Consider the following 23,013-nt stretch of genomic DNA (forward strand, 5'->3'; position numbering starts at 1 on the left):
TTGCTTTAGTTTCTGATTGAGATTGTGGGAATAGTGCTTTATCTGCCACCAGGAAACAGAAAATATTACTGTGTATTTAGATAAAATAAGGAGGCGGTGGCTTTGAAATCCAGTTGTTGGGTATAATTTCATTAAATTCCTGCTTGTCTAAGTTTCAGAAGCTGGGTACCTTCTCTCTCTAAGTATGTTCTGTTTAGTTCTGAGCAAATAATTTGTGAGTGAAAATTTGCTTGTCCTTTCAGAGGGAAGGATATGAAAAAAGAGTTAAACAGCCATCATCAGTGAAATTCAATCAGGCTTCCTCCTTCATTGATATAGATGAGTTATGCCCACTGTAAGGCCAAAGAAACAAAAGTACTGTGTCTTCTCATTCAGGGCTTAAAACAGTGCTAAATTTAGAATTGGACTTACTCTGATAGGAAGGGCTAGGTTGTTGCCACATCATTTGATTCTAGTGCCTTTTTTGTAGTGTCTACTTAGAACCTATTTGGGGACATGATGTTATTTCAAGTCTTACACTGCCTTCCCACTTGCAGACTCCATCTCCTTCTCCCTTTCCCTCTTCAGGCTTGTCAACCATTATCTCCTTGTGGGGGTATAATTCGGTTTTCGACCGTATTACTTGCCTCATCTCTAAGTCTTGACCTTTCTGTCTTATGAGGATGTCAACCATGAGGAGCTGGGCTGCAACTTGCCCTCTGAGGTTGGCAGTCTGCATCACACCTTCCTGTTCAAGTCACTGTTTGTGCCCTGCAAAGTCACACTGATCTTTTTTTCTGACTCTGCATTGCCTGCTTGTGTCTGTCTTGCTACTTGTTCTTCTTATGACTGCTTTTAACATCAGGGCTTTACCACCTTTCTTCTTGCCACCCTCCAGAACTCCTCCTAGTTCTAGCTTAAGCTTTTCCAGTTGTTCCATGTCTGAATATTAGCCTATGTAATTTTGGGGCTATGCAGTAGCTGTAGTTTATACTGTAACATTGTTTATATCTGTCCTCTGACAAGATTAATGCATGTTGTCATCCTGTGTCTTGTTAAGACTCACACTTCAGGGCTTGAAAGGAATTATTTCTACCTCTATGTTTAAAAGAAAAAAGGTATTTTAAAAGTTAAAAACGTATTAGCTCCATAAGAGCAGATCAGGAGAAAGGACAGACCAGATTATTTGGATAGAGAAGAAGGCAGGTCTGGAGATTTTGCCACAGAATATTGATGTGGAGCCTCCTGAACTGGTGCTCTGATACCCCAATGTGTCATTTAGCATAAGCAAGTTTCTTTGCTGTGCTGTGGTGAGGTGTGTGAGGGCTGTAGAGTTCCCAAAGGTTTGTTATACCAAACTGCTGCATCCTGCTGCTGACTTTTGTACCCTCACAAGCAGAGGTGATTTACCTGCTGGTGTCTGGTGTCCTGGTTATGGCCTGGCAGCATTCCTGGGCCTTTACTCCAGCAGTGTTCAGAAGAGTGGACAGGTCATGTTCTATGTTAGACTGCTTTTCATTAACTTGCAAGTCTCTCTCTCATTTCCAGTTGCCATCTTCTAAATGGATTCCAGTGAATTTTCAGGATCTCTGGACCCTCTGTCCTTGCCTGACAAACCGCTCATTGGTGATCTCCCTGCTGACATGGAGTTTGGTGAAGATCTCCTGGGCTCCCAAACAGCTTCTACCCAGGAAGTTTCAGTTCTTCAGCCCCCTGGCTGGGATCAATCCAAGCAGATGACTGCAGATGAGGACTTGGACCTTGTAGTGAAAGCAGACAGCGTGTCTGAACTAAATAAATCAAATGACTGTGTTCTAGATAAACCTGGTGTCTTGGATATGCTGGAGAAACCTGGTGTCAGGGATGATTTGGGTAAAACCTCTGACTTGGTGGATAAACCAGAGGGTCTGGATGGGCTGTGTAAGGCACAACCTTCCCAGGACGTGGAGGGTGGACCAGCAGACTCCTGTGCCCTGTCTAGAGAAGCTGTTGGTCCAGAAACAGGGAAAGAAGGGGAGGATGCACCAAAAAATTGTTCTGGGGATGTAAAGGAAGGTGGTGCTGCTGCTATTCCTGCACTGTCTGGTGACAATGCTCCTGAATCACCCCACCAACCTGTCCCTGACTCCGGGGACCTCAGCAGTGCCCCGGCCAAGGAAGAAACCACAGCACAGTCCTCAAGTCCCACAGTGCCCCCACCCCAACTCAGTCTTAAACAAACAAAGAAAATGAAGTTGAAGGCACCAAGGAAAAGCTCACCTTTGCAGAGGGAAGGGCTGGCAGGGGAGGCAGAGGTGCAGCTGAGCCCAGACAACAGAACTGCAGCTTTGCCCCCTGAGCCTGTGGAGAAAAACCAGGCAGAGGAAGGGGATGATAATGGGAAGAACTCACTTAAAGAAAACAGTGTACTCAAAGCACAGGAAGCTTTACCATCAGCAGGTAAGTTGTTGGCTCAGCAATACCTGGCTTCCTTTTGCTCAAGTCATCCAGCTAAACATTGCTGAAGCTGGAGTCTGCTCTGCATTCCAGCTCATCCCCTGCTATGGAAATAGCCAACTCTTCTGATGGTCTAGATTTGGGCAAAGCCTCCTGTGTAAAGGGAATAATGTTCTGGTGTGCACAAGCTCCTGCTCTGGCTTTCATGGATTTAACTGATTTTTTGGTGGTTGTGGAAGCAAGGAGCTTCCCCAGTAAAGCTGTGGCTGCACATCAGCTTAGCTCACACTCTCCATTGCTGGAGTCTTTGCTGGAACTGATGGTCAGCACCAGGTGTTTCCAATAGGCAAAGTTCCTCTGCCCAGACTGGCCATCCCCAGGAGATGCTCAGTCTTGGTCAGAAGCAGTTGGAGGTAACTGCCCACCCAGCCTGCCTCCCCCATGCAGGGAGGTCTCCCCCTTACAGGGCTCCTCCCAGTCTGTGTGTTTGGATCTGCAACTACAGGTGGTGGGTTTAGGAGCCTTCCACCACCAGAACTGTACTTGGTAGCCAGGACAGGCTGAGGCTTCCTGTGCTGACTGACCCAAAGGGTGGCTGTGCTCTTCTATTGGAGAAAAGCAAGATGTTAGATGCAAGCTTGTTCTGTGCTTCTGTTCCAGGAGAAAGCCTGTCTGGGAAGGGAAGCGAGCTGCCAGCTGAGAAGGTGAGAAGAATGCAGTCAAGTTTGTGTGGTACAGGAGCACAGAGTGTGGCTGGCTGTTGTCAGACTTTGTGAGGGACACTGGCTGTCGTGTCAGCCCTCTGGAAAGGAGTTTGCATGACTCCTGTGACAGAATGATCCCCGTGCACTGCCACTATGCTGTAATGTGCCTTCAGTGTGTCCCTGCTGCCCTCAGCTGAAATATTCTCATAAGCCTACTCCCCGCTCTCCTCTGTCTTGCCAGCTCAGGTATCCATGGAGTTTTATCCATTTTTAGCCTAGGTACTGGGAAACCAAATCCTAGAAGTTGGAGCTTCACCATAATCTGGGATGTTTATCCATGGTTGTCCTAGCTGCTAGTTAGCCTAACTATTTTCTGATGTCTTCTAGGAGCAGAAAAGAAGCGAACGACCCAGAAGATCAGAAACTGTCAGGCCTGAGACTGTGAACTCCTCAGAGAGCAGTGAGTAACTGGGGTTGGCCAGTCCCTGTTTTCAGCCAGAGAGAATGGTCCAGATTCATTGTGGGCAGGTAGTTCATGGTGTGAGTACAGTGGGAACTCTGGAACTTTTCATCCAGACTTCCCTTCTACACAGGACAGGTCTGCAAGTCTTCATGCTGGGGTGTTTGCCTTTCTTTCTCAGGGCACTTAGGTCAAAACAGGGAGTTTTGTAGTATTTTTACAGTGGTGCGTGGGCACCAAGAACTCAGTTACAGGATGAGATTGGGGGGTGTTCCCAGGAAATCCATTTTCCATCTCCTCACCCAAGAACTTTCTTCCATTCTCTCTATGAGAGCAGGCTGTCTGAAGGAAGGTTGCATTTTGGAGATTTTTCTGGAGTGAAGTGTCTCTTCTTTGAGATATTGAATGTCACCCTGCCATTCTCTAGTATTTGTGTGTTGCTCTTTATTGCCTGCCTGTGCTAGAATCTGGTGATCAACACATTCCCTTTTCAGTCTAACAGTTCTTACAGTGTAGATGTTCACACTTTGGGCTTCTGCTCAACCTTGGCATTTCTAGACAGGAATTGTTTTTAAGTCTGGTTTGTTTAAACACCTCTTGATTCATCTCCAGTTACAACAGAATTTCTTTTAAGGGTTCCTTTATCATTCCACCCAGACAGGAACAATGTACGTAGAGGGACTCTAGAAGGGTGACTCAGAAAATCCCAGTGTGTGTGTCTCACGGCAGAGTTTCTCACTTCCTAATGAGGGTTTCTGATCTTCCTCTGGTGCTCTGCAGTTCCAGTGTCTGATGAAGACTCTGATGCGATGGTGGATGATCCCAACGATGAGGATTTCGTCCCTTTCCGTACGCGGCGCTCCACGCGGATGTCGCTGCGCGCTCAGATGGCGCAGCGAGCCGCCCGCTCCTCCTTCACCAAGATGACGTGTGCCAACTGCCGGACCCCGCTGCAGAAGGGCCAGACTGCCTACCAGAGAAAAGGCCTTCCACAGCTCTTCTGCTCCAGCTCCTGTCTCACCACCTTCTCAAAAAAACCGCCTGGCAAGAAGATATGCACCTTCTGCAAAAAGTGTGTGTTCATTCCCCTTTCCTCAGTGCTCCCATGCTTGTGACCCCACTCAGCTGCTCCACAGCTCTCCTGCCAGTCCCCTTCCTGTGGCCCTCGTTCAGCCATATCATTCCTGCCCAGCTGCTGGCCCGTGGATTCTTTCACACACTGCTTATCCCATGCTCCCTACACCCCCTTCACGTTCTTGCTTTCCCTGCCTGTCCCCAGACTTAGCACCCCATATTCCAGCCTCCCCTCAAAACAACCTCCTGCATGCTGTCTTCAGACACCTTTCCCCTGGGCCAGGACAGAAGCTGCTGTGAGACAGTTCTTGCCAACTTTTTGGGACGCCAGGAAGTCCTGTACATTGCAGTGAGCCATCCTATCCCTTTATGGCAGGACACACATGTCCCTGCACTAACCCATCCCCTCCTGATCCCCAGGGAGATCTGGAACACCAAGGACTCTGTGGTTGCCCAGATTGGTTCAGGTGGCTCTTTCCATGAGTTCTGCACCTCTGTCTGCCTTTCCCTCTACGAGGCCCAGCAGCACAGACCAGCACCCCAGTCTGCAGATGCCTCGGACACCAGCCGCTGCAGTGTTTGCCACAAACCTGGCGAGGTAAACAAATCCCTTGTCCTTCCCATGTCCTGGAGGAAGTGCTTTGGACTCGCAGCACTTAGTCTTGGTTAAGACCAGGGCATTTGCCAGGTTCTCCTGTGGTGTGAGGCCTCAGCCCCTGAGCTGGCTTGGGCTCACTCTCAAGCTTCTCCTTGCCTGAGGCTCACTGCTTCCTGCCACTCTGCTCTCCCAGTTGTTCCTCTAAAGGGAGGCCACCCTGAGTCCACACCAATTTCCAGTATGGCACTTCCCAGAGTTTTAGTGGCTGTTTTCCCAAGGGCTGTGCTTGTATTGGTACAGCTGCACTGGAAGGAGGCCCATGGTGGTTGGGGAGTGACAGCAGTGATGTCTCTGCAGATCCAGCACGAGGTCAGCAATGGGAACGTGGTTCACCGCATCTGCAGCGACGCCTGCTTCACCAAGTTCCGGGCCACCAAGGGGCTGAAAACAAACTGCTGTGACTACTGTGGACTTTATATCTACAACAAGGGCTTGCCCCTGGAGTACCTCTTCCATGAAGGCCAGCAAAAACGCTTTTGCAACTCTGCGTGTCTCAACAGTTACAAGAAGGTGTGTGGGGCCAGCTGCCTGGGGTGGGGGGGGTTCTCTCTGGGCACACAGCAACTTAGCTTGGTGTGGGACAGGGTATTTTATTTAATAGCAGGTGACTTGAATTGCCTTGGTCTTTGATTGCTGATGAAGCAGTTAAAAGATGTGGGGAAACTCTGAAGGAGGCAAACAGAATTTATTTTATCTGCATGGAGCCCACCATGGACCCAAGCATGGGTCAGAAAGTCGGTGAACTGGTGGTAGAGTGATATTGGTATATGCAGTTAGCATGAACTGGCTTCTGGATGTCTCCCTAAGGCTGGGTATGTTCCGCTGTCTCCTGAGCAGTCTTCACTTAACTGTCTTGGAAGGGATGGCCAAACTCTGTATTCCTGCCAGGTTACCCTTGAAATGAGAAGTTGAAGTGCCAAAAGCAGCTTTTCTTGCTACCACCACCTGAATCTGCAGACTATGAGCCTGTCCCTGGAATCAGGTGGTCACTGCAGGAGAGCAATCCTGTAGTGGTTACAGCAGTGGGGTGGGATGTGGTAGCTGGACCTTGCCAGCTGTGATGGTCTCCTGAAAGCTCTGTTCTGCTCTGTGTTTGCAGAAGAACACTCGGGTCTACCCCTGCATGTGGTGCAAGACGCTGTGCAAGAACTTTGACATGCTGCCCAACGTGGATCGCAGTGGCAAGATGGGCCTGTTCTGCTCCATTTGCTGCACTACCTCCCACAAAGTGAAGCAGTCAGGCTTAGTTGGTAAGAGCACCTGTGTAGAGGGAATCATCACCTCTCCACTTAATTCCTTCCTTGGTATTGTTTATTGCTTGTGGATGGGACTAAAAAGAAGGTAAAAGCCTGGGGGAAGGGTCCAGTGAGACAAGTGGAAGTGCAGACGGAGGAACCCTTGCAGCATGTAGACATCTTAATACAGAGAGTAGTGTACATTGCTGTTCTTGAGAATGCAGGGAGCAGGTGTAGTGCTGGATTGTGCTGGCCTTGCCCTTGCCATTACATGGTGTACTGGGGTGTGCAGGAGTGGGACAAATATTGCAGCCTGTTTTGTCCAAATTCCTATAGAGCCACGGTCACTTCTGTAAACCACTCTGGTCTCCATCTGTTTAACATTTCTGTCCTAGCAGAATCTGGTGCTCTTAGTTTCCTGCTGTTCTTGTCCCTTGCTTTTTGGTAATAGCTTGACAGACTGAGGACGAGTGAGTAGCTTGCATGCCCTCCTCAGAATCCAGTCCCACATCCTGTGCTGCTGCCCTCACCAATTCCTATCTGTTTCATCAGGTCCCCCTAGACCCTGCAGCTTCTGCAGAAAGAGTTTATCTGAACCCTGCTATTACAACAAGACAGACCGGGTTGTCTACCAGTTCTGCAGCCCCAGCTGCTGGACCAAATTCCAGGTACTGAAATATCCTTCATGCTGGGCTGGGCCATGGTGCTCATGCCTCCTTTCACACAAAGCAGAGGCTCCACCTTCCTTGAGCTCCTCAGGGAGGGCTCCTTAGAAGGTCTCTTCTGGAGCACAGGAGTTGCAGTGACTGTGATTGCTCAAATCCCAGTCTTGGCCCTGTCTCTCCCACCCTCCATTGGGATAAGGTGGGCTGTAATTCACTCCTGTCTATCAGGTTATGCCCAGCAGGAGGGCAGTGCAGAGCTGTGCTGCATGAGTGGTTTGGTTTGAGATAGAGTGGCCTTATGAGAGCACAAGCAAGTGCACAAGTAAGCCAGCAAAGCACAAGTGCACACCTGATAGCTCGGTGGACAGGGGCAGAGCTGCCCTCTCAGCCAGGTGTCACTGAGAAACATAAGTCTTCCAAGATGTCTTGTCTAAAAATTTACAAGTAGCAGGCCTGGATACCTCTTGTTTAATAATCCTCAAAGGCTTGACTGGTGATTTTTAATCTTGTGATGTTAAGTTTCAGCATATGTGAGATGTCTGTGGTATTCATAGGCAATTTCAAGAATATTAGTTTTGTACAGTTGTCAAAGTAACAGCCAGGAAGACCTGAGAAACTCAGGCCAGGACATGTCTTGGGCAACTGAGAAAACGTAGAAAATCTAGAGGTAAGAGTTAGTTACCAGCAGTTGCAGCATTTCATTTTGAGATTTGATTTGTTTGGGGCTTTTGGGGTTTTTTGGTTTTTTGGTTTTTTTTTTTTTTTTTGGTGGGGCAAGAGTGGAGGCATTTGGTTGGCTGGGGTTTTTTGGTGGGTTTCTTTGTGTTTGTTTGTTTGTTTGGGTTTTTTAATAAATCCTTGATGTAATCCTTCAATGAGGTCACAAACAGTGTAAGTAATATAGCTATAGAGCTTTTAGCATTGTAGACTTCATAAGATTAGAATCATAAAACAGTTTGGGTTGAAAGGGACCTTTAGATGTCATCTGGGCCAGCCTCCCCTGCAGTGAGCAGGGACATCTTCAATTAGATCATGTTGCTCAGAGCCCTGTCCAATCTGATCTTAAGTATTTCCAGGGTTAGGGCACCTACCTGTGCCAGTGTTTCACCACCCATGTTGTAAAAAAAAAAAAAAAAAAAAAATCTAAAGCTAATCTCAATATGCTCTCTTTTAGTTTAAAACTATTACCCCTTGTCCTATTGCAACAGGCTCTGCTAAAATGTGTGTCCCCATCTTGCTTACAAGCCCCCTCTTAAGTACTGAAAGGCCACAAGGTCTCCCCAGAGCCTTCTCCAAGCTGAATAATCCCAACTCTCAGCCTTTCTTGACAGGAAAACCCTCTGGTCATTTTTATGGCCCTCCTCTGGACTTGCTCCAACAGGTCCATGTGATTCCTGTGCTGAGGACCCCAGAGCTGGGGGCAGCACTGCAGGTGGGGTCTGACCAGAGCGGAGCAGAGGGGCAGAATCTTCTTCTTCTACTCTGTTGAGGAGACAACTAGGTTGGTCAGGCAGGACTTGCCCTTGGTGCCCTGTGCTGGCTGTGTTGGCACCTCCTGTGCTCCATGTGCCTCAGCACAGCTTCTAGAAGGATCTGTTCCATGACCTTCACAGGCACTGCACAGTTCAGTTGTTTCCAGGGTCCTCCTTTCTACCCATTTTAGAAATAGTTGCAACTTTTCCCAACTAGGACTTCATTAATTCATCTAACTTGAATTATTACCATATAAAATCAGCATTGTAAACATATGAGTAAACCCATGCATCACCTGGGTTGGGAACTGTCTTGCTGGCAGATCTCAGAACACACTTGTCAAAGGAAAAACACTGAAGAGAATGTTTCAACATGGCTTCTTGGGGATCAGTGTTAAGCCCAAAGACTTCAACATCTTCATTAATCATTTGACAATAAAGTCAAAGTAAGCATGAGGAAATTTAGCAGATGAAACAAAAACTGGTGAAGTGTTAGCCCATGCTGCATTCAGGGTAGTCACAGAAAGCAAAGCAATTGGATTGATTGACAGGGCTGGTACCTCCTAATGTGTACTTAAACGCAGTTTCAGTGCAAGATCTGTGTCAGCCTTACTCAAGTAATGTGGAGATACAAATCCTGGAAAGTAAGGATTTTGAAAAGGCCATGGAATTACAGCAGATAAACTATTCAGTTTGAGCATCTCAGGGAAGGATTAATTTATTGCAAGTACAAGCAGGCGAACAGAGTTAATGTTTGAGGGCCAGGGAGCAAAAGAGCTGCCTAGAACGGTGCACATCTAGGAAGGATGTTCTCCAATGTCCACTTCATTTTCAATGCTGAAGAAAAATTGGAAGTATTCTAAAGAAAAACCCAAAAATTAAATGGGGGCTTGAAAAATGCTTGTACTGAGGCACTTGCAGAATGTCTTATCTGAAGTTATTAGAAAGAAAACCAGGAATGACTTTATTAATAACTGTATATCCTTGTGGATAAGACACAAATGCTAAATGCGTTGTGGACAGGATGCTGTTTAATCTAGCAGATTAATTTAGCAGAAAATGGGATGAGAGGCTGCTTGAATTCTTAAGTTGCATTATCTTGAAAATAGAAATCGGGCACCTGTGCTTCAAGAACTTTTAGAGAAATCCTCAGAAGAGGTAGCAGAGCCCTCATCATCTAAGTTTTCAAATCCAGTGGCGTGGCAGCTTGAAAGCCTGCCTTCCTGAGAAGAGCTGGACCCAGCACACTGGAAGCAAAGGGAAATTGCTCTCAAGAATCATCTCTCCAGGAGCTTGAGGCATGATGACTGACCAAGTCCCCACAGTGGCAGCAGGTCTGAGGGGGCCAGGCAGGCTGCAGGCCATGAAGGAGGTGGCAGCAGTGGCAGTGTGAGGCAGGTGCCTGCTGCCCTCCAGCTGCTCTCCCCCCATGAGCTGTCTCTGTCTCCTGCAGCGCACCAGCCCAGAAGGTGGGATCCACCTCAACTGCCATTACTGTCACAATCTGTTCAGCGGGAAGCCGGAGATCCTAGACTGGCAGGTGAGGACTTCCTCCGGGGGGATGTTGAGGTGGAGGCCAACACTGCTGAGAACCTCTGGGGTACTTCCTCTCCCTGCTCTAAGCAGAGCTCCTCCTCTGCCAGTCCTCTGAATGCCTTAGCTGCAGAGATGTGCCTGGAGACTGTGCTGAGTGCCGCACTCCTGATGTTCAGCAGGATGTCAGAAGGGCAGGAGGAGACCACTCCTGCCAAATCCTCTGTCAGGAGAGCTGAGGACTTAACTCAGCCCTGTAGTCTTTCTCTTGCTTCCCTGAGAAGTGTGGAAACCTCCTGCCAGCCTGGCTGACCTGGCTGTGGTGTCTTTGGCAGGACAAGGTGTATCAGTTCTGCTGCAAGGACTGCTGCGAGGACTTCAAGCGGCTGCGTGGGGTGGTGTCTCAGTGTGAGCACTGCAAGCAGGAGAAGCTGCTGCATGAGAAGATCCGTTTCTCTGGAGTGGAGAAGAACTTCTGCAGCGAAGGTACTTGGGGAAGGCATGGGAGAGGCAGAGCCCCCATGCCAGCCCATGCTGGGGGGGGAGAAGAGAGCATGGAGAGGAGAGGAACAGAGGGGAGTTTGTCTTAGCCAGGCCCTGGGGCAAGAGCCTTGCCATGCAGTGAAGGGAGGACTGTTGTGGGGATGGCTTGCTGTCCAGCCAGGCCCTAGGGCAAGATCTTTACCATTCATTGTGTCCTTGGGGAGGGCCTTCTCACAGCTTTTCTCTCTCTGGGGGCTGGGGAGACAGCAGGTGGCAGCTCCGCTCCTCCTGTCATCATGCACTTCTACGCTCTTGCGTCTGGGCTGGCCTGACCTGGCCTTGCCCTGCCTGCTGGGTTCCTGCACACAGGAGGTTGGAGTCAGACTCTTCCTAGAAGCATGGAGGTGAGAGATGGCAAGTCCCCGTGAGGTCCCATCTTATCCCAGCCCTAGGGGCCAGTGCTGGATTGTTCCCTACAGTGTGTTGCGTGTGCTCTGTTGTCTCCGCAGACCTGGATTCTGGTCATGTTTGGGTCAGGGAGGCCCCCAGTTCATCCTGGGAAGGTTTCACTCCTATTGTTTCTCCGCAGGGTGTGTGCTTCTTTACAAACAGGATTTCACCAAGAACCTGGGCCTGTGCTGCATCACCTGCACCTACTGTTCTCAGACCTGCCAGCGGGCGGTCACCGAGCAGCTGGAGGGCAGCACCTGGGACTTCTGTAGTGAAGACTGCAAAAGCAAATACTTGCTCTGGTACTTCAAGGTCAGTATTGGCACTGGCAGCTTGTGCTAAGTGCTGTGGTGGGCACGGCACCCAGATAAGTGGGCATTGCACTGAGGAAGTTCGCACTGCTGGAGTCTGGCTGGCACTGCTGCGGAGAACCTGGCACTGCTGGAGTCCTGCCTGGCAATGACGGGACACTGCTACGGGGAAGCTCACGTAGCCGGAGTCCCCAGCTGATCCTGCCAGACAGAGCACTGCACTGAGGAAGCTCACAGTGCTGGATCCGCGGCCAGTGCTGCTGGGAGAAGTTCGCACCGCTGGAGTCTCTGGCTGGCACTGGCAGGGCACTGCTGTGGGGAAGCTCACTGCACCTTGCGATGTGCACCTTTCACTGGAGAGTTGTGTTGCACTCGGAGGGGGTGTGGTTAGTTACTCGTTGTTTCTCTCCTGCTGATGCGGGCTTTAGGCAGCTCGGTGCCATGCCTGCAAGCGTCAGGGGAAGCTGCTGGAAACCATCCACTGGCGGGGGCAAATCAAACACTTCTGCAACCAGCAGTGTCTGCTGCGATTTTACAATCAACAGAACCAGCCCAACCTGGACACGCAGAAGGGGCCCGAGAGCCTGCTGAACAGTGAGTAGGAGGGAGGGAGGGAACCTGCATAGCTCAGTCTGAGAGACACAGGGAAGACTCAACAGCAGGGGGTGGAAGCTGCCTGCCTGGGACTGGAGGAGACGCTAGGGAACAATCCTGCACTGGCCCCTGGGGGGGAAAGGACGGAGTGGGACCTAATGGGCTTCTCCATCTCTAACATCTATGGTTCTATGACACACAGGGCCCAGACGGGAGGAGCCGGTGCCAGCGTGCTGCCTGTAGCTCACACTCTTAGCGAGGATACTCAGGGATTTAACATCCTCAAGTTGCCAGCGGAGAGCTCGATTTACAGGGTTAGGGGACAGCGTGGTTTGGCATGACAATCCACCTGCAGCCTCACACCACCTCCGAGCTGTGACCTTCTCAGATCTCATAAACTAATCTGGATTGGGCCAGGTCAGTGCTTGGATGGGAAACATTCAAGGACAAAGAAGGGTGCTGCAGGAAGTGGTGCTGGTGATGCTGTAGGTGGGCTCTCCTTCAGCCAGAGCTGAACCTAGAATGGTCTTGAGGGAGCACTGAGCTGCTGGAGGCACTGTGTCTTGCAATGTTAGGTTGGAGTCCTACCACTTACCCAAAGTTCACTGCAGCTTTGGGGAGTTGCCAACCCTGTGTCCCAGATAACCCCATTCTGCATCCATGGAGTACCAGCTGGAGAGGAGATTTTCACTGCCTGTTGCCCCATTTCCTATCATTAACTCGAGCCAGTTCCTTATGGAAGATTGCAAAGTGCTTTGGGATCCCTCAGGATGGAAGGTGCTCCTAGTGACAGTGACAAGACACCGCTTGGCCCTCGGACACCTGCAGTCTCATTCTGCTTGGTCTTTCTTAGGCCACAATCTCCTGGGCGACCTGGGGCATGTAGTTAAAATGCTTGCAGCTTATGGTGGGACTTGCTTCGGTGCATCAAGGTTCAACACATACCTGCATCACAGGTTCAGGGCTTTGCTGGCCTCCCTGGCATTTCATGACGTGTAAAACCCTGGTTAGGGTGTGCCAAGGAAGGGAAACCAAGACAAGGACCTTCACATGAGAGACCTCATCCTCCATCTCCAGACTCTTGAGCTTCCTCCCCTGACTGTAGAGCACTGATATTAGTACAGGGGAAGCTCTGGATGTCATTGCTGCTTAGGGAGCAAAGCAGAACTGCTCTGCCAGAAGCAGCAGGTTCCCCTAGCTAGGGGAAGCCCAACCTGCCTTCCAAGAGCCATAACAGGCTGTGTGAGGTGACAGCTCAAGTGGCAGCACGCTGGCATAACCTGGAAAAAGAACTGTTGGTTTCTGCTGGCATAAGAGGGCCCATGGGAATTCTGCTTGATTTACAGTGCTCTGCTGCCCAAGGGAAGAAGAGGTGTGTGACATGCTGGCTCCTGTAGCTCACCAAGTGATTCCACAGCCCTAGCCATGCTGTTCCATTTGTCCTCTGCTGTCAAAGCATGTCACTTTTGAGAGATTTGTACCATGGCTTTTGGGACTGGCACAGTGGGCAAACTCTGCCTGCAGAGGGAAGATGTTTCACACTGTTCAGCCCTTGTCTCCTTGGAGCCTTGGACCACAAGACTGAGAAGTACCTTCACCACCACCATCAACCATGAGAGTCTCAGGCCTCCTCAACCACATCTCTGAAGGCCCCCCAGAACTCTGCTGCTTGGTATGTGGGGCATCACTCTTCACTGTGCCACAGCTGCATTTCCATGCAACCTGTAAGGACTAAAGGGAGCCAAAGAAAATCAGTTGTTAGTGCTCAGCTGAGCACGAGTTCCAGGCTGTCCCAGCAATTGCTGTGCTTAGTGGATGCTGCTGGTGGCACTGGGCCCTCTGTATGCTCTGGCACACCAGTCTCCTGCCAGATGTGGGACAGCTGTGGACATCCTTGCCCCAGGACTGTGGCATACTGCTGAGTTTGCAAAGGAAGGATGCTGAAGCCAGGACCCACTTACAGAGAGCTTTCCAGCTGTGCTGTGCAGGGGATTTTGGGAGGGCCAGCTTCTGCATGGTCTCCTGTGCACCTGACAGCTTTGTTCCCAGCTTGCAAGGGACTGTCTGGATTTTAGGCTCATCTTGGACAGAGCTGCTTATTCTTGCTTACTCTCTTGCAGCCAGTGATTGCCTAAAACCATCAATTCCTATGATCCAGTGGCTGCTACCAGTCTGGTGATCCTGAGAGTTCTTGAAGCTGATCATACAAGCAGATGTTCCCTTGCTGGGAACAGTTAGTGTAGTGTGGGATTGAGGAGCTTTGCTTCAAAACTGTGCCCAAAGGCTTCCAAAAGGAGCTGGCTCTGCACTGGGCAGTCCAGCTGGAGAGGGTAGAAGTCACAGTTGTGGCAGGCAGTGCCTTGACAGCTCCTTGTTGGTATTGGGATGAGAAAAAGAACAAGCTACAGCTTTCTTGGAAGCCTGAACACACAGCACATGGCAGGAGAATCTTGTTTTCTTTAGTCCTAAATCATTGCAAGTGGGGTAATTATGTTTGCTTTAGATTCTCCTGCAGCAGAAACTTTGCTCATAAGCCATAGCTTGTCTTTTCTCATTCAGGCCATTGGTGTTTCCTACCTGGACCTGCTGCCCATCCACTTTGGGTTGTCAGGGTGAGTTCTTGGCCCCTGACACTGTTTCAGATCCTGAATGCTTAGCTGCAGACTAGGGAGCTTCCTCCCTCCAGCTGGCATTTATCTCTTGCCCCCTATGGTGGTCAGCGAGTAGAGCCTGATGGGCCTCAAATTGTACAAGAATTATCCTGCATTTCCTCAGGTCAGAGGAAGTCTTCACAGTGTGAATGTCCCTGTGTTAGACCTTTAGGAATCTGGGTCTTTCCTGAAGGACCTGTCTGTGTACAGCAGTTGTGAATGGACTCGCCACTGCCTTTGGGTGCTGGGACCTGCAGCTGACCTTGCAGGGGTCTCCTTCATGCATGGCCCACCAGTAGAAGGCAGTTCTTTTTGCCAGTCATGTGGGTAACCAGGGATCACTGGAGATTGGGATGAAGGTGCTCTGTTAGCTCACCAGCCTTTGAGATGGGTGCAGGTTTTCTGCAGAGCACATGAGCTGGAATTCTCATCCAGGGCAGGGTGATGGTGTCACCACCTGAGACCAGCATCTGCCACACGCACCTCTCACCTGCAGGTGATCCTTTCTTTCCTTAGGGGAATGGACTGCATCCTTAGGGCTGGGGCAAAGCTGTCTCTCTGCTTTCTGGGATTTCTCACAATGCTGCTACTAGCTCTGTCACCTTCTTCCTAGGGATCTCGAAGCACTTTGCCAAGATATTTGTTGCAGGGATATGGAGGCACAGGGAGGGGCCATAGCTCGGTACAGCAAGCCAATAGGCAGAGCTGGGATTAGAGCCCTGGATTCCTCTCTCTACAAGGGGCTGGGATTTCTCCTAACCTGCTGTGATGGGGAAGGGGTGGACTGTAAGGGAACACAAAATCACATGGGAATAACTTGATTTTGGAGTTGTAGTGTCTTCTGAGGTGTTAGGGCTAGAGATTGTGGAAACATTGACTGTTCCTGGAGTGGCCAGGAGCAGTTTCCGGGGAGCCTGTCCCTGCTCTCTGGCTGCTTGCACCTCCAGTCCCAGCAGTGGGACATGTTGGCTCAGGAGCTCTTGAACTTAAGAGTTGTTGCTTTCTCTTACAGGTCAGACTTCAGAACCAAAACCAGCTGTCCCTTCCACACAGAAGGCAGAAACTAACATGGTAAGACCCATTTGTGGTAGGAGTTTGCAAGACAAAGGGACTGTCCCCAAAGAGAGGACAGTTCTGCCATTGCTCAGAGAGATTTAATTCTTACAAAACAATACCTTTTGAGATATCTGGGTAGTGGGAGATGAAAAGAACTCCTAGGAAGGCAGCATCAACATATCTCCTGCAAGGGAGAAGAAGAACTGTTCCCCAGGAATCTTTGATGAATATCCTGACATTGGCACTGGCTCCTCTTTGCACAGTGCTTTCCTGTGCCTGGGTATAGTTGCTTTCCCACTGTTCCCCTCTACTCCATGGGCCAGGAGCCACCATTGCTGGACTCCTGGCACAGCAAAGGCAGCACACAGGCTTGCTACCTGCCAGGAACAGCTTGGCTGTCCTTCATCACAGCCTGACCATGGGAGTGTCCACGTGTTGGGGACTGCCAGGCTCCAGGAGTTGCTTTGGGAGTCATTCCATCTGCACCTGTAGTAGGGAAAAGATTGTGCTGCCTTAGGTGGACACCAATCTCCTGCTTTCTGCATTTCCCCAGCTGTCAGCAAAGGCCTCCTCAGCCCAGACGTCTCCAGCTGTGCCGCCTTCCGCCCCACCTCTGGTTCCAGCCACCCCTCGGAAAAACAAAGCTGCCATGTGTAAACCCCTGATGCAGAACCGGGGTGTCTCCTGCAAGCTTGAAATGAAGTCCAAAGGATGTCAGACAGGTAGGAAAGCAAGACTTAACTGTAGGATTACAGGGATGTTTTGGAAAGGCAAGTAGCACTTCCCTGCTCCAGACTAACTGTGAATCCAGCCTGAAATGCCGCACAGAGTGAGCTGGGTGTTTGGCACCGTGCTGAGAAGTCTCTGGGCAGGTACAGGGCACACATGACAGGGTTTTCCATCACCAGCAAAATGAGAGATGTAGAGAGCTCTGTAGCATCATCCTACCTCTTGTGGGACAGCTCCTGTCCCTCTGGAGATCATTAGCTTGTCTGAGGGCTGTCTGCTAAACCGGTTCCACTCTAGCTCCTGTTGGGCATGTATGTGTGGTCTGCAGCATATGCAAGGCAACTAGACCTCTTAGCAGGGCTATGTAAGAGCAGGATTTTTACTTCTGGCTAAGGCAAGCCTCTCTTGTTGCTGACCTTGACTTGCTGCTATTGCAGCTCTGCCCCTGAGTCCTAGAAGCTGGTGGCTGGAAGGGCCATGGTGCTGGATGGCTGGGGGCATGGCAGCATGCAGCAAAGCTGGGTGGAGGAACTTCTGGGATTAAGGTCACTGATGTATTTTTGCTCTTGTCAGAGGCTGACTGGAAGCCCCAGCTGGTTGTGTTGCCAATCCCCGTCCCGATCTTCGTGCCTGTGCCTATGCATATGTACTGCCAGAAAGTACCTGTGCCTTTCTCCATGCCTGTCCCGGTAAGCACCACGCTTCACCTGCCCGTGTTCTCCTGCTCTTGTGATCCTGCCTTGCTCAAGTGTCCCTGCTTCTCTGTTCATGCTCTTCTCCTGCCTCTGCTTTTATGTCAGTCTACTGAATGTCAGTTTTCTGCCTGGTGTGCTGCTGTCCACAGGTGCCTGTGCCAATGTTCCTACCCACCACACTGGAGAGCACAGAGAAGATTGTGGAGACCATTGAGGAACTGAAGGTGAAGATTCCTTCCAATCCCCTAGAGGCTGACATCCTGGCCATGGCTGAGATGATTGCAGAGGCTGAGGAACTCGACAAAGCCTCCTCAGACCTGTGTGGTAGGTTCTGCCATGGCTTGGTCTGATCCAACAGCTGGGATCAAGGAGGGTTTGCCAGCTCTTGGAGCTAAAACACCTGTTGGGATTGTGACTCTCCCAAAGCCTTTGAAAAGGCAGCAGGGAAAAGCAAGTCCTTAACTTCTACTGAGGAGGTACCAGAAGGGAAGAGCTGCAGCAGGGATCAGTGTCTCCCACTGTCCCTTTTGGGGTGCTGGTCTTGTGGCACATGTGCAGCTCTCTCAGTTTATTCAGGTGGCAGTTCAGATTCTTTCCTAAAGCAGCTTCCATGCTACAAAAGGTGGCTGCATGCAGCCCTAGTCTTGTAAGTTTTTTACTTGTGGGCTGCATTCCTACAAATGGCAATGATGGGGACTGTGGCTGGGGAGACAACAACCTTCCAGTGGCTTGCTGTCCAGGGAAAGCTGGACAGCTCAAGTGTCATGGGGCTGCTCTGAGCACCCAGATTCTGACTTCATTTTCCAGCTGTCAAAGGGAAAACAGACAAAAGACTTTCAGGAAAGTTTGGTTTCTGATGAACTTTTTCCTTTCAGACCTGGTGAGTAACCAGAGTGCAGAGGGTCTCCTGGAGGACTGTGATCTGTTTGGACCAGCACGGGACGATGTGTTGGCTATGGCTGTCAAGATGGCAAATGTCCTCGATGAGCCGGGCCAGGACCTGGAGGCTGACTTCCCTAAGAGTAAGAGCGAGGTGACACAGTGCAGGGCTACTGAGGGCCCTCCCACTGCCCTCAGCTGTGTGCACTCACCTCCCTGTGCCCTCTGACTGACCTGGTGTGAGAGCCCTGCAGTGACTGCTTGCAGCAGGGGTGGGGAGGCCACCACTTCTGAAGGAGTGTTTGTTTGTCCAGACTAAACTTACCTGTTGTGAACATAAGGACCCAGAGAGGGGGGAATGAGAAGCTGATTTTAACAACACAAAGAGCAGGGCAGCAGCACTGGTGTGTTTATGAGTGATGATTCCAGAGGATCCAGCTAGATGAGAATCCTGGACAAGGCACAGCATCCTGAGAAATGGCAGAATTGCTGAGTGTCTGTTAACAGAAGGTGGAAGAAGAGGCAGGGACTTGCAGGAGCAAAGCAATGCTGAGGCAGGATGCTAGCAGCAAACAACAGAATTGAGCTGCCTGTGCTGGACTGTTCACAGTACTGGCCTGGCATCAGGGAATGAGGAGTGTTCCTCAGGTTTAAAAAATAAACAAACAAAAAACCGTCAGAGACAAAAATGTGGGGTTCTGGTTATTCTGAGAAATTTTAGCGTTGTCTGCCAGAGCCTTATTTCTTTTGTTGGGCTGTGGCTAAAAGTTCATTCCAGGCAGTGGTAGAGAATGTGAAGTGTTCCCTCCTCATTTTGCTGTAAAAATCAGGCCAGCACAGGGAGCAGGATGAGAAGTCTCAGCTGAGCCCTTCTGCCTGTGTTTCCTTTCAGACCCTCTAGACATCAACCCCAGTGTGGATTTCCTCTTTGACTGTGGGCTGGTGGGACCAGATGATGTGTCCACAGAGCAAGATCTGCCTCGAGCTGTACGGAAGGTGAGTTCTCTGTGGGTACTGCCTGCTTAAAGCCCTTTGGGTTTGGAGTGGGAGCTGCCACCTGGGATGTAGGAGGTGAAGTGTACCAGAGTATTTGTGTGCTGGGGAGGTTGTGCCCTCTCCTTTCAGGGCATGGTTGGCCTGCAGGCCACTCCTTAAATGAAAATTGCTTGTCACTTCAGAGGAACTTTGAATGCTACAAGTCATGTGACAGCTGGTCCCTTTCTTGCCTGTGACCCTCGCAACTAATGAGCTTTGTTGGCTTGGCTGCCAGCAGAACGGTGCCTGCTGCCATGGCACACTGTAGGGAGCTGACGGTCAGCAGGTGTGAGGGGTGGCCAGGAGTCCTGCACCTGTCCCAGGTGGGTGCCCAGTCTCACAGAACACCTCTCTGCAGGGGCAGAAGCGCCTGGTGCTCTCTGAAAGCTGTTCCCGGGACTCGATGAGCAGCCAGCCCAGCTGTACAGTGCTCAACTACTCGTATGGTGTGAATGCCTGGAAGTCCTGGGTACAAGCCAAGTATGCAGGGGGAGAAACCAGCAAGGGAGAGGAGCTACGCTTCGGCCGTAAGTGCCTTGTCGGGATGCAGTGCAGTGGCAGAAACCTCCCAGAAGCTGGACCTTGGGGTGTTAAGGTGTTCCTGACCTTGTAGGCTGTTGTCTGAGGCTGCTGTGCTTGTCTCTGCAGCCAAGCCCATGAGGATCAAGGAAGACATCTTAGCCTGCTCAGCAGCTGAGCTCAACTACGGCCTGGCGCAGTTTGTCAAGGAGATAACCCGGCCCAATGGGGAGCGCTATGAACCGGACAGCATCTATTACCTTTGCCTTGGCATCCAGCAGGTGAGGGAGGCCTGCTGCCCTCATCCTCTACAGCCAGACTGGGGGCCAGATCTGGTGAGGGGAGCCTGTACCCTTCATTCTGCCTTCTGGGGACCCAAAGAGGCTGGCTGGACTCTCCTTTAGTGCCACAGCCCAGGATGGCATCCCACCTGGTTTAGACTTTGTTCTCAAGAGAGTAGGGTGGCATCTATTCCCCAGCTTTGTACCCTTCTTGCACATCTCTGAGGAGGGCTGGGGGATCTCCCCAAACTCAGGCCCTTTTTCAGCACTGCTTTGTCATGCCCCGGGGTTTTCTTTGCAGCTCTCAGAAGTGTCTGCCCAGCAGTAGTGGTGGTGCAAGGAGCTGTGCTCTGCATATGTGCCCTGGGCTCTCTGCGGAGGGTTTGCATTCCAGGTGCTGCTGTGTTTCACTTGGCTGTGTTTTCTGTCCTTTCTAGTACCTGCTCGAGAACAATCGTATGGTGAATATATTTACAGACCTTTACTACCTGACCTTCGTGCAGGAGCTGAACAAATCCCTGAGTGGCTGGCAACCCACAGTCTTACCAAATAGTACGTGTCTTCAGAGTACCTTCAGTCCTCCCCACATATCCAGTTTGTGCTTGTAGCCTTGGATCATCTAGCCTCATTGTGCTCCCCCAGCTTCAACCTTGGCATAGGCAGCACAGTCCTGCTGTGTGGTGAGGTCATACTGACCTAAACCAACTGCAGAGCCACTGTGGTTTGTGCTTCAGCAGCTTCTGTTGCCCACAGTCAGGGTAGCTGAGAGCAGATCACTTGTGCTTTGTATCCTGGGACAGTTTGAATCTTTACAACACTTCACAGTGATGTCTCCACCCTTTGGCAAGGAGGATGCCAAGCCAGGAGGCACACTGGTGCATGTGTTTGTGTTCCCAGCACATGGTTGGGCCCTGCACACGGTGCTAGGCCTTGGCCAAGGTTGCTGTGCTGCTGCCTTGTGAACAGGCTGACCAAGAGCTCTGCAGAGGCTTTTCTTGTTGCTGTGATCTGGGCTGCCTTCCCTGCTGTGTTTTGTCAGTAGTTATTTCATAGATCCAGTCTCATCTCTGCAGATTGGCTATCCCAGGCAGAGCCATTTGACTCCAGACTTGTGTATCGAGGCAGGAGCTGGCCAGATCTCTCCTGCCTGCTGCTTTTCCCTAATCTCTCACTGAGTGTGGTCGAGCACTGACCTGGAGTTTGCTTTTTGGCCATCTGTAGTGACAAGCAGTTAGGATTGATTTGGGTTCTCACCCAAATCTGTGATCTGGGGAGGCTTATGGCTGGGCAGAGCTCTAGCTCTGCTCATGGCTCAGGAGAAATAACCTTGTGGAAAAAGAGATGCCGTGAAGCATCAGCCCATTTTGCAGTGAGGTTGCAGAGGCAGGGTGACGGGATTGCCACAAAGCCACTGCTGATGTGACCTGGTTCTCCCTCTGTGTGTTGCAGACACAGTTTTCTCCCGTGTCGAGGAGGAGCACCTCTGGGAGTGCAAACAGCTGGGGGTTTACTCACCCTTTGTGCTTCTCAACACCCTCATGTTCTTCAACACCAAGTTTTTTGGGCTGCAGACAGCAGAGGAGCACATGCAGCTCTCCTTCACCAATGTGGTGCGCCAGTCCCGCAAGTGCACCACAGCCCGTGGCATGACAAAGGTGGTGAGCATCCGCTACTATGCTCCTGCCAAGCAGAAGAAAAGCCGAGGTGGGTCTGGGGGAACGTCTCTGTTCCTCCCCCTGCATCCCCCATCAGGACCCAGGCATGATCCAGCTCTCTCCCTCTCTGCAGATGGCGGCTCTGGAAAACGGAAGCGTGAGGAGGAGGTACCGATGCTGGAGCAGCGGGAGAACAGGATGAATCCCCTCCGATGCCCAGTCAAGTTTTATGAGTTTTATCTCTCCAAATGGTGAGGCTTTTTCTGGAAAAGAGGGATGTGCATTTTGGGGCCACTTCTTAGTTTTGATGGAACCCTGTGGAGTGACTGCTGCTCTCCAGACCTTTGTACAGAACATGCAGTCTTGCCCAGGCTCTGTGCTGCTTCACTAGACCAAGTTTGAGAGAATGCTTCTCTCTGGCCTCTTCCACTTCCTGCCCTTCTCCAGACTGGCAGGAATGTGTAGTAAGAGTCCAGTGCTTGGGTGGTTAAGGTGGTTTTGGCCTTGAACAAGGAGCTGTAGGCTGAGTTTGTGTCCTTACCCTACTGACTGATGAGAGGCTGTGATGAGCTGTGAATACCCCTTGCTAAACACAGGCCAGGCTGTCTGAGCCCCTGAAGGGAGCTGGTACCCCAGGTCTCACCCTGCTGTCTCTCCACAGTCCCGAGAGCCTGCGGAACCGCAGCGACGTGTTCTACCTGCAGCCTGAGCGGTCGTGCATCGCCGAGTCCCCGCTCTGGTACTCGGTGATCCCCATGGACCGCAGCATGCTGGAGAGCATGCTGAACCGCATCCTGGCCGTCAGGGAGATCTACGAGGAGCACAGCCGGCTCAGCAGCCTGGAGGACGACGTGGACTAAGGCAGAGGTGCTGCTGGACTGGCTGCACTCCAGCCCTGGACACCTCATCTTGCTGCTTCCCATTGCAGGGGAGGGGCCGTGCAGCACAGGAAGGGATGGTGCTGCAGCAGTGCTGTCCCTGCATCATTACCAGACTTGGACCTCCCATCCTGCTCGTTACAGGCATCCCCTATGTACGTGGCCCCCACACTCAGCTGTCTCCAGTTTTGGCTGCTGGGTGAGCCATCTTCCCCAGGGTCTGTTCCCATGGCACAGGAGTGGCAGAGTCCCTGGTGCAGCTCCCCTTGCCCAGCCCTGTCCCTCCCATAGCCCCAGCCCTGCCACTGCCCCTCTCTCCCTGTGCCCCAGAGCAGGAATTGCACAAAACACATTGTCCTATTGGACCAGTGGCCCCCAAAGCTTTTATTTCCCTCTTCCTCCAGCATTCCCTCACACAAGGCTGGAGGTATCAAGGCAGGAACAGTAGCTCTGCTGCTGGGGCAGGATTGTCTTTTCAAGCCAGTGGGCATGGGCCACAGGCAGCCTGAGAGCTGTTGGGTCAGGGGGAGAACTTTTGTCCTAGGGTGGGAGAGATTTGGGTTGGTTGCAGGGAGTGGATG

General features: G+C 51.1%; 1 protein-coding gene across 1 annotated transcript; it reads left to right on the forward strand.

The window, feature by feature from the left end:
- Positions 1-1,541: 1,541 nt before the first annotated feature.
- Positions 1,542-22,903, forward strand: ZMYM3 (zinc finger MYM-type containing 3; the record flags this gene model as incomplete). The annotated part of the gene is made up of 24 exons (XM_084213036.1): positions 1,542-2,418; positions 3,076-3,119; positions 3,507-3,579; positions 4,360-4,651; positions 5,074-5,251; positions 5,609-5,821; positions 6,411-6,561; positions 7,099-7,214; positions 10,137-10,223; positions 10,552-10,702; positions 11,289-11,461; positions 11,889-12,054; positions 15,718-15,776; positions 16,315-16,483; positions 17,064-17,179; positions 17,335-17,509; positions 18,061-18,207; positions 18,957-19,060; positions 19,458-19,626; positions 19,748-19,899; positions 20,337-20,451; positions 21,349-21,603; positions 21,688-21,805; positions 22,216-22,903. The coding sequence occupies 24 exons, from the start codon at positions 1,542-1,544 to the stop codon at positions 22,412-22,414; spliced, it is 4,299 nt and encodes a 1,432-aa protein (XP_084069162.1). The 3' UTR covers positions 22,415-22,903.
- Positions 22,904-23,013: the final 110 nt, after the last annotated feature.

Source organism: Fringilla coelebs (assembly GCF_963513975.1).
Source record: "Fringilla coelebs genome assembly, chromosome: 11".
NCBI lineage: Eukaryota > Metazoa > Chordata > Aves > Passeriformes > Fringillidae > Fringilla > Fringilla coelebs.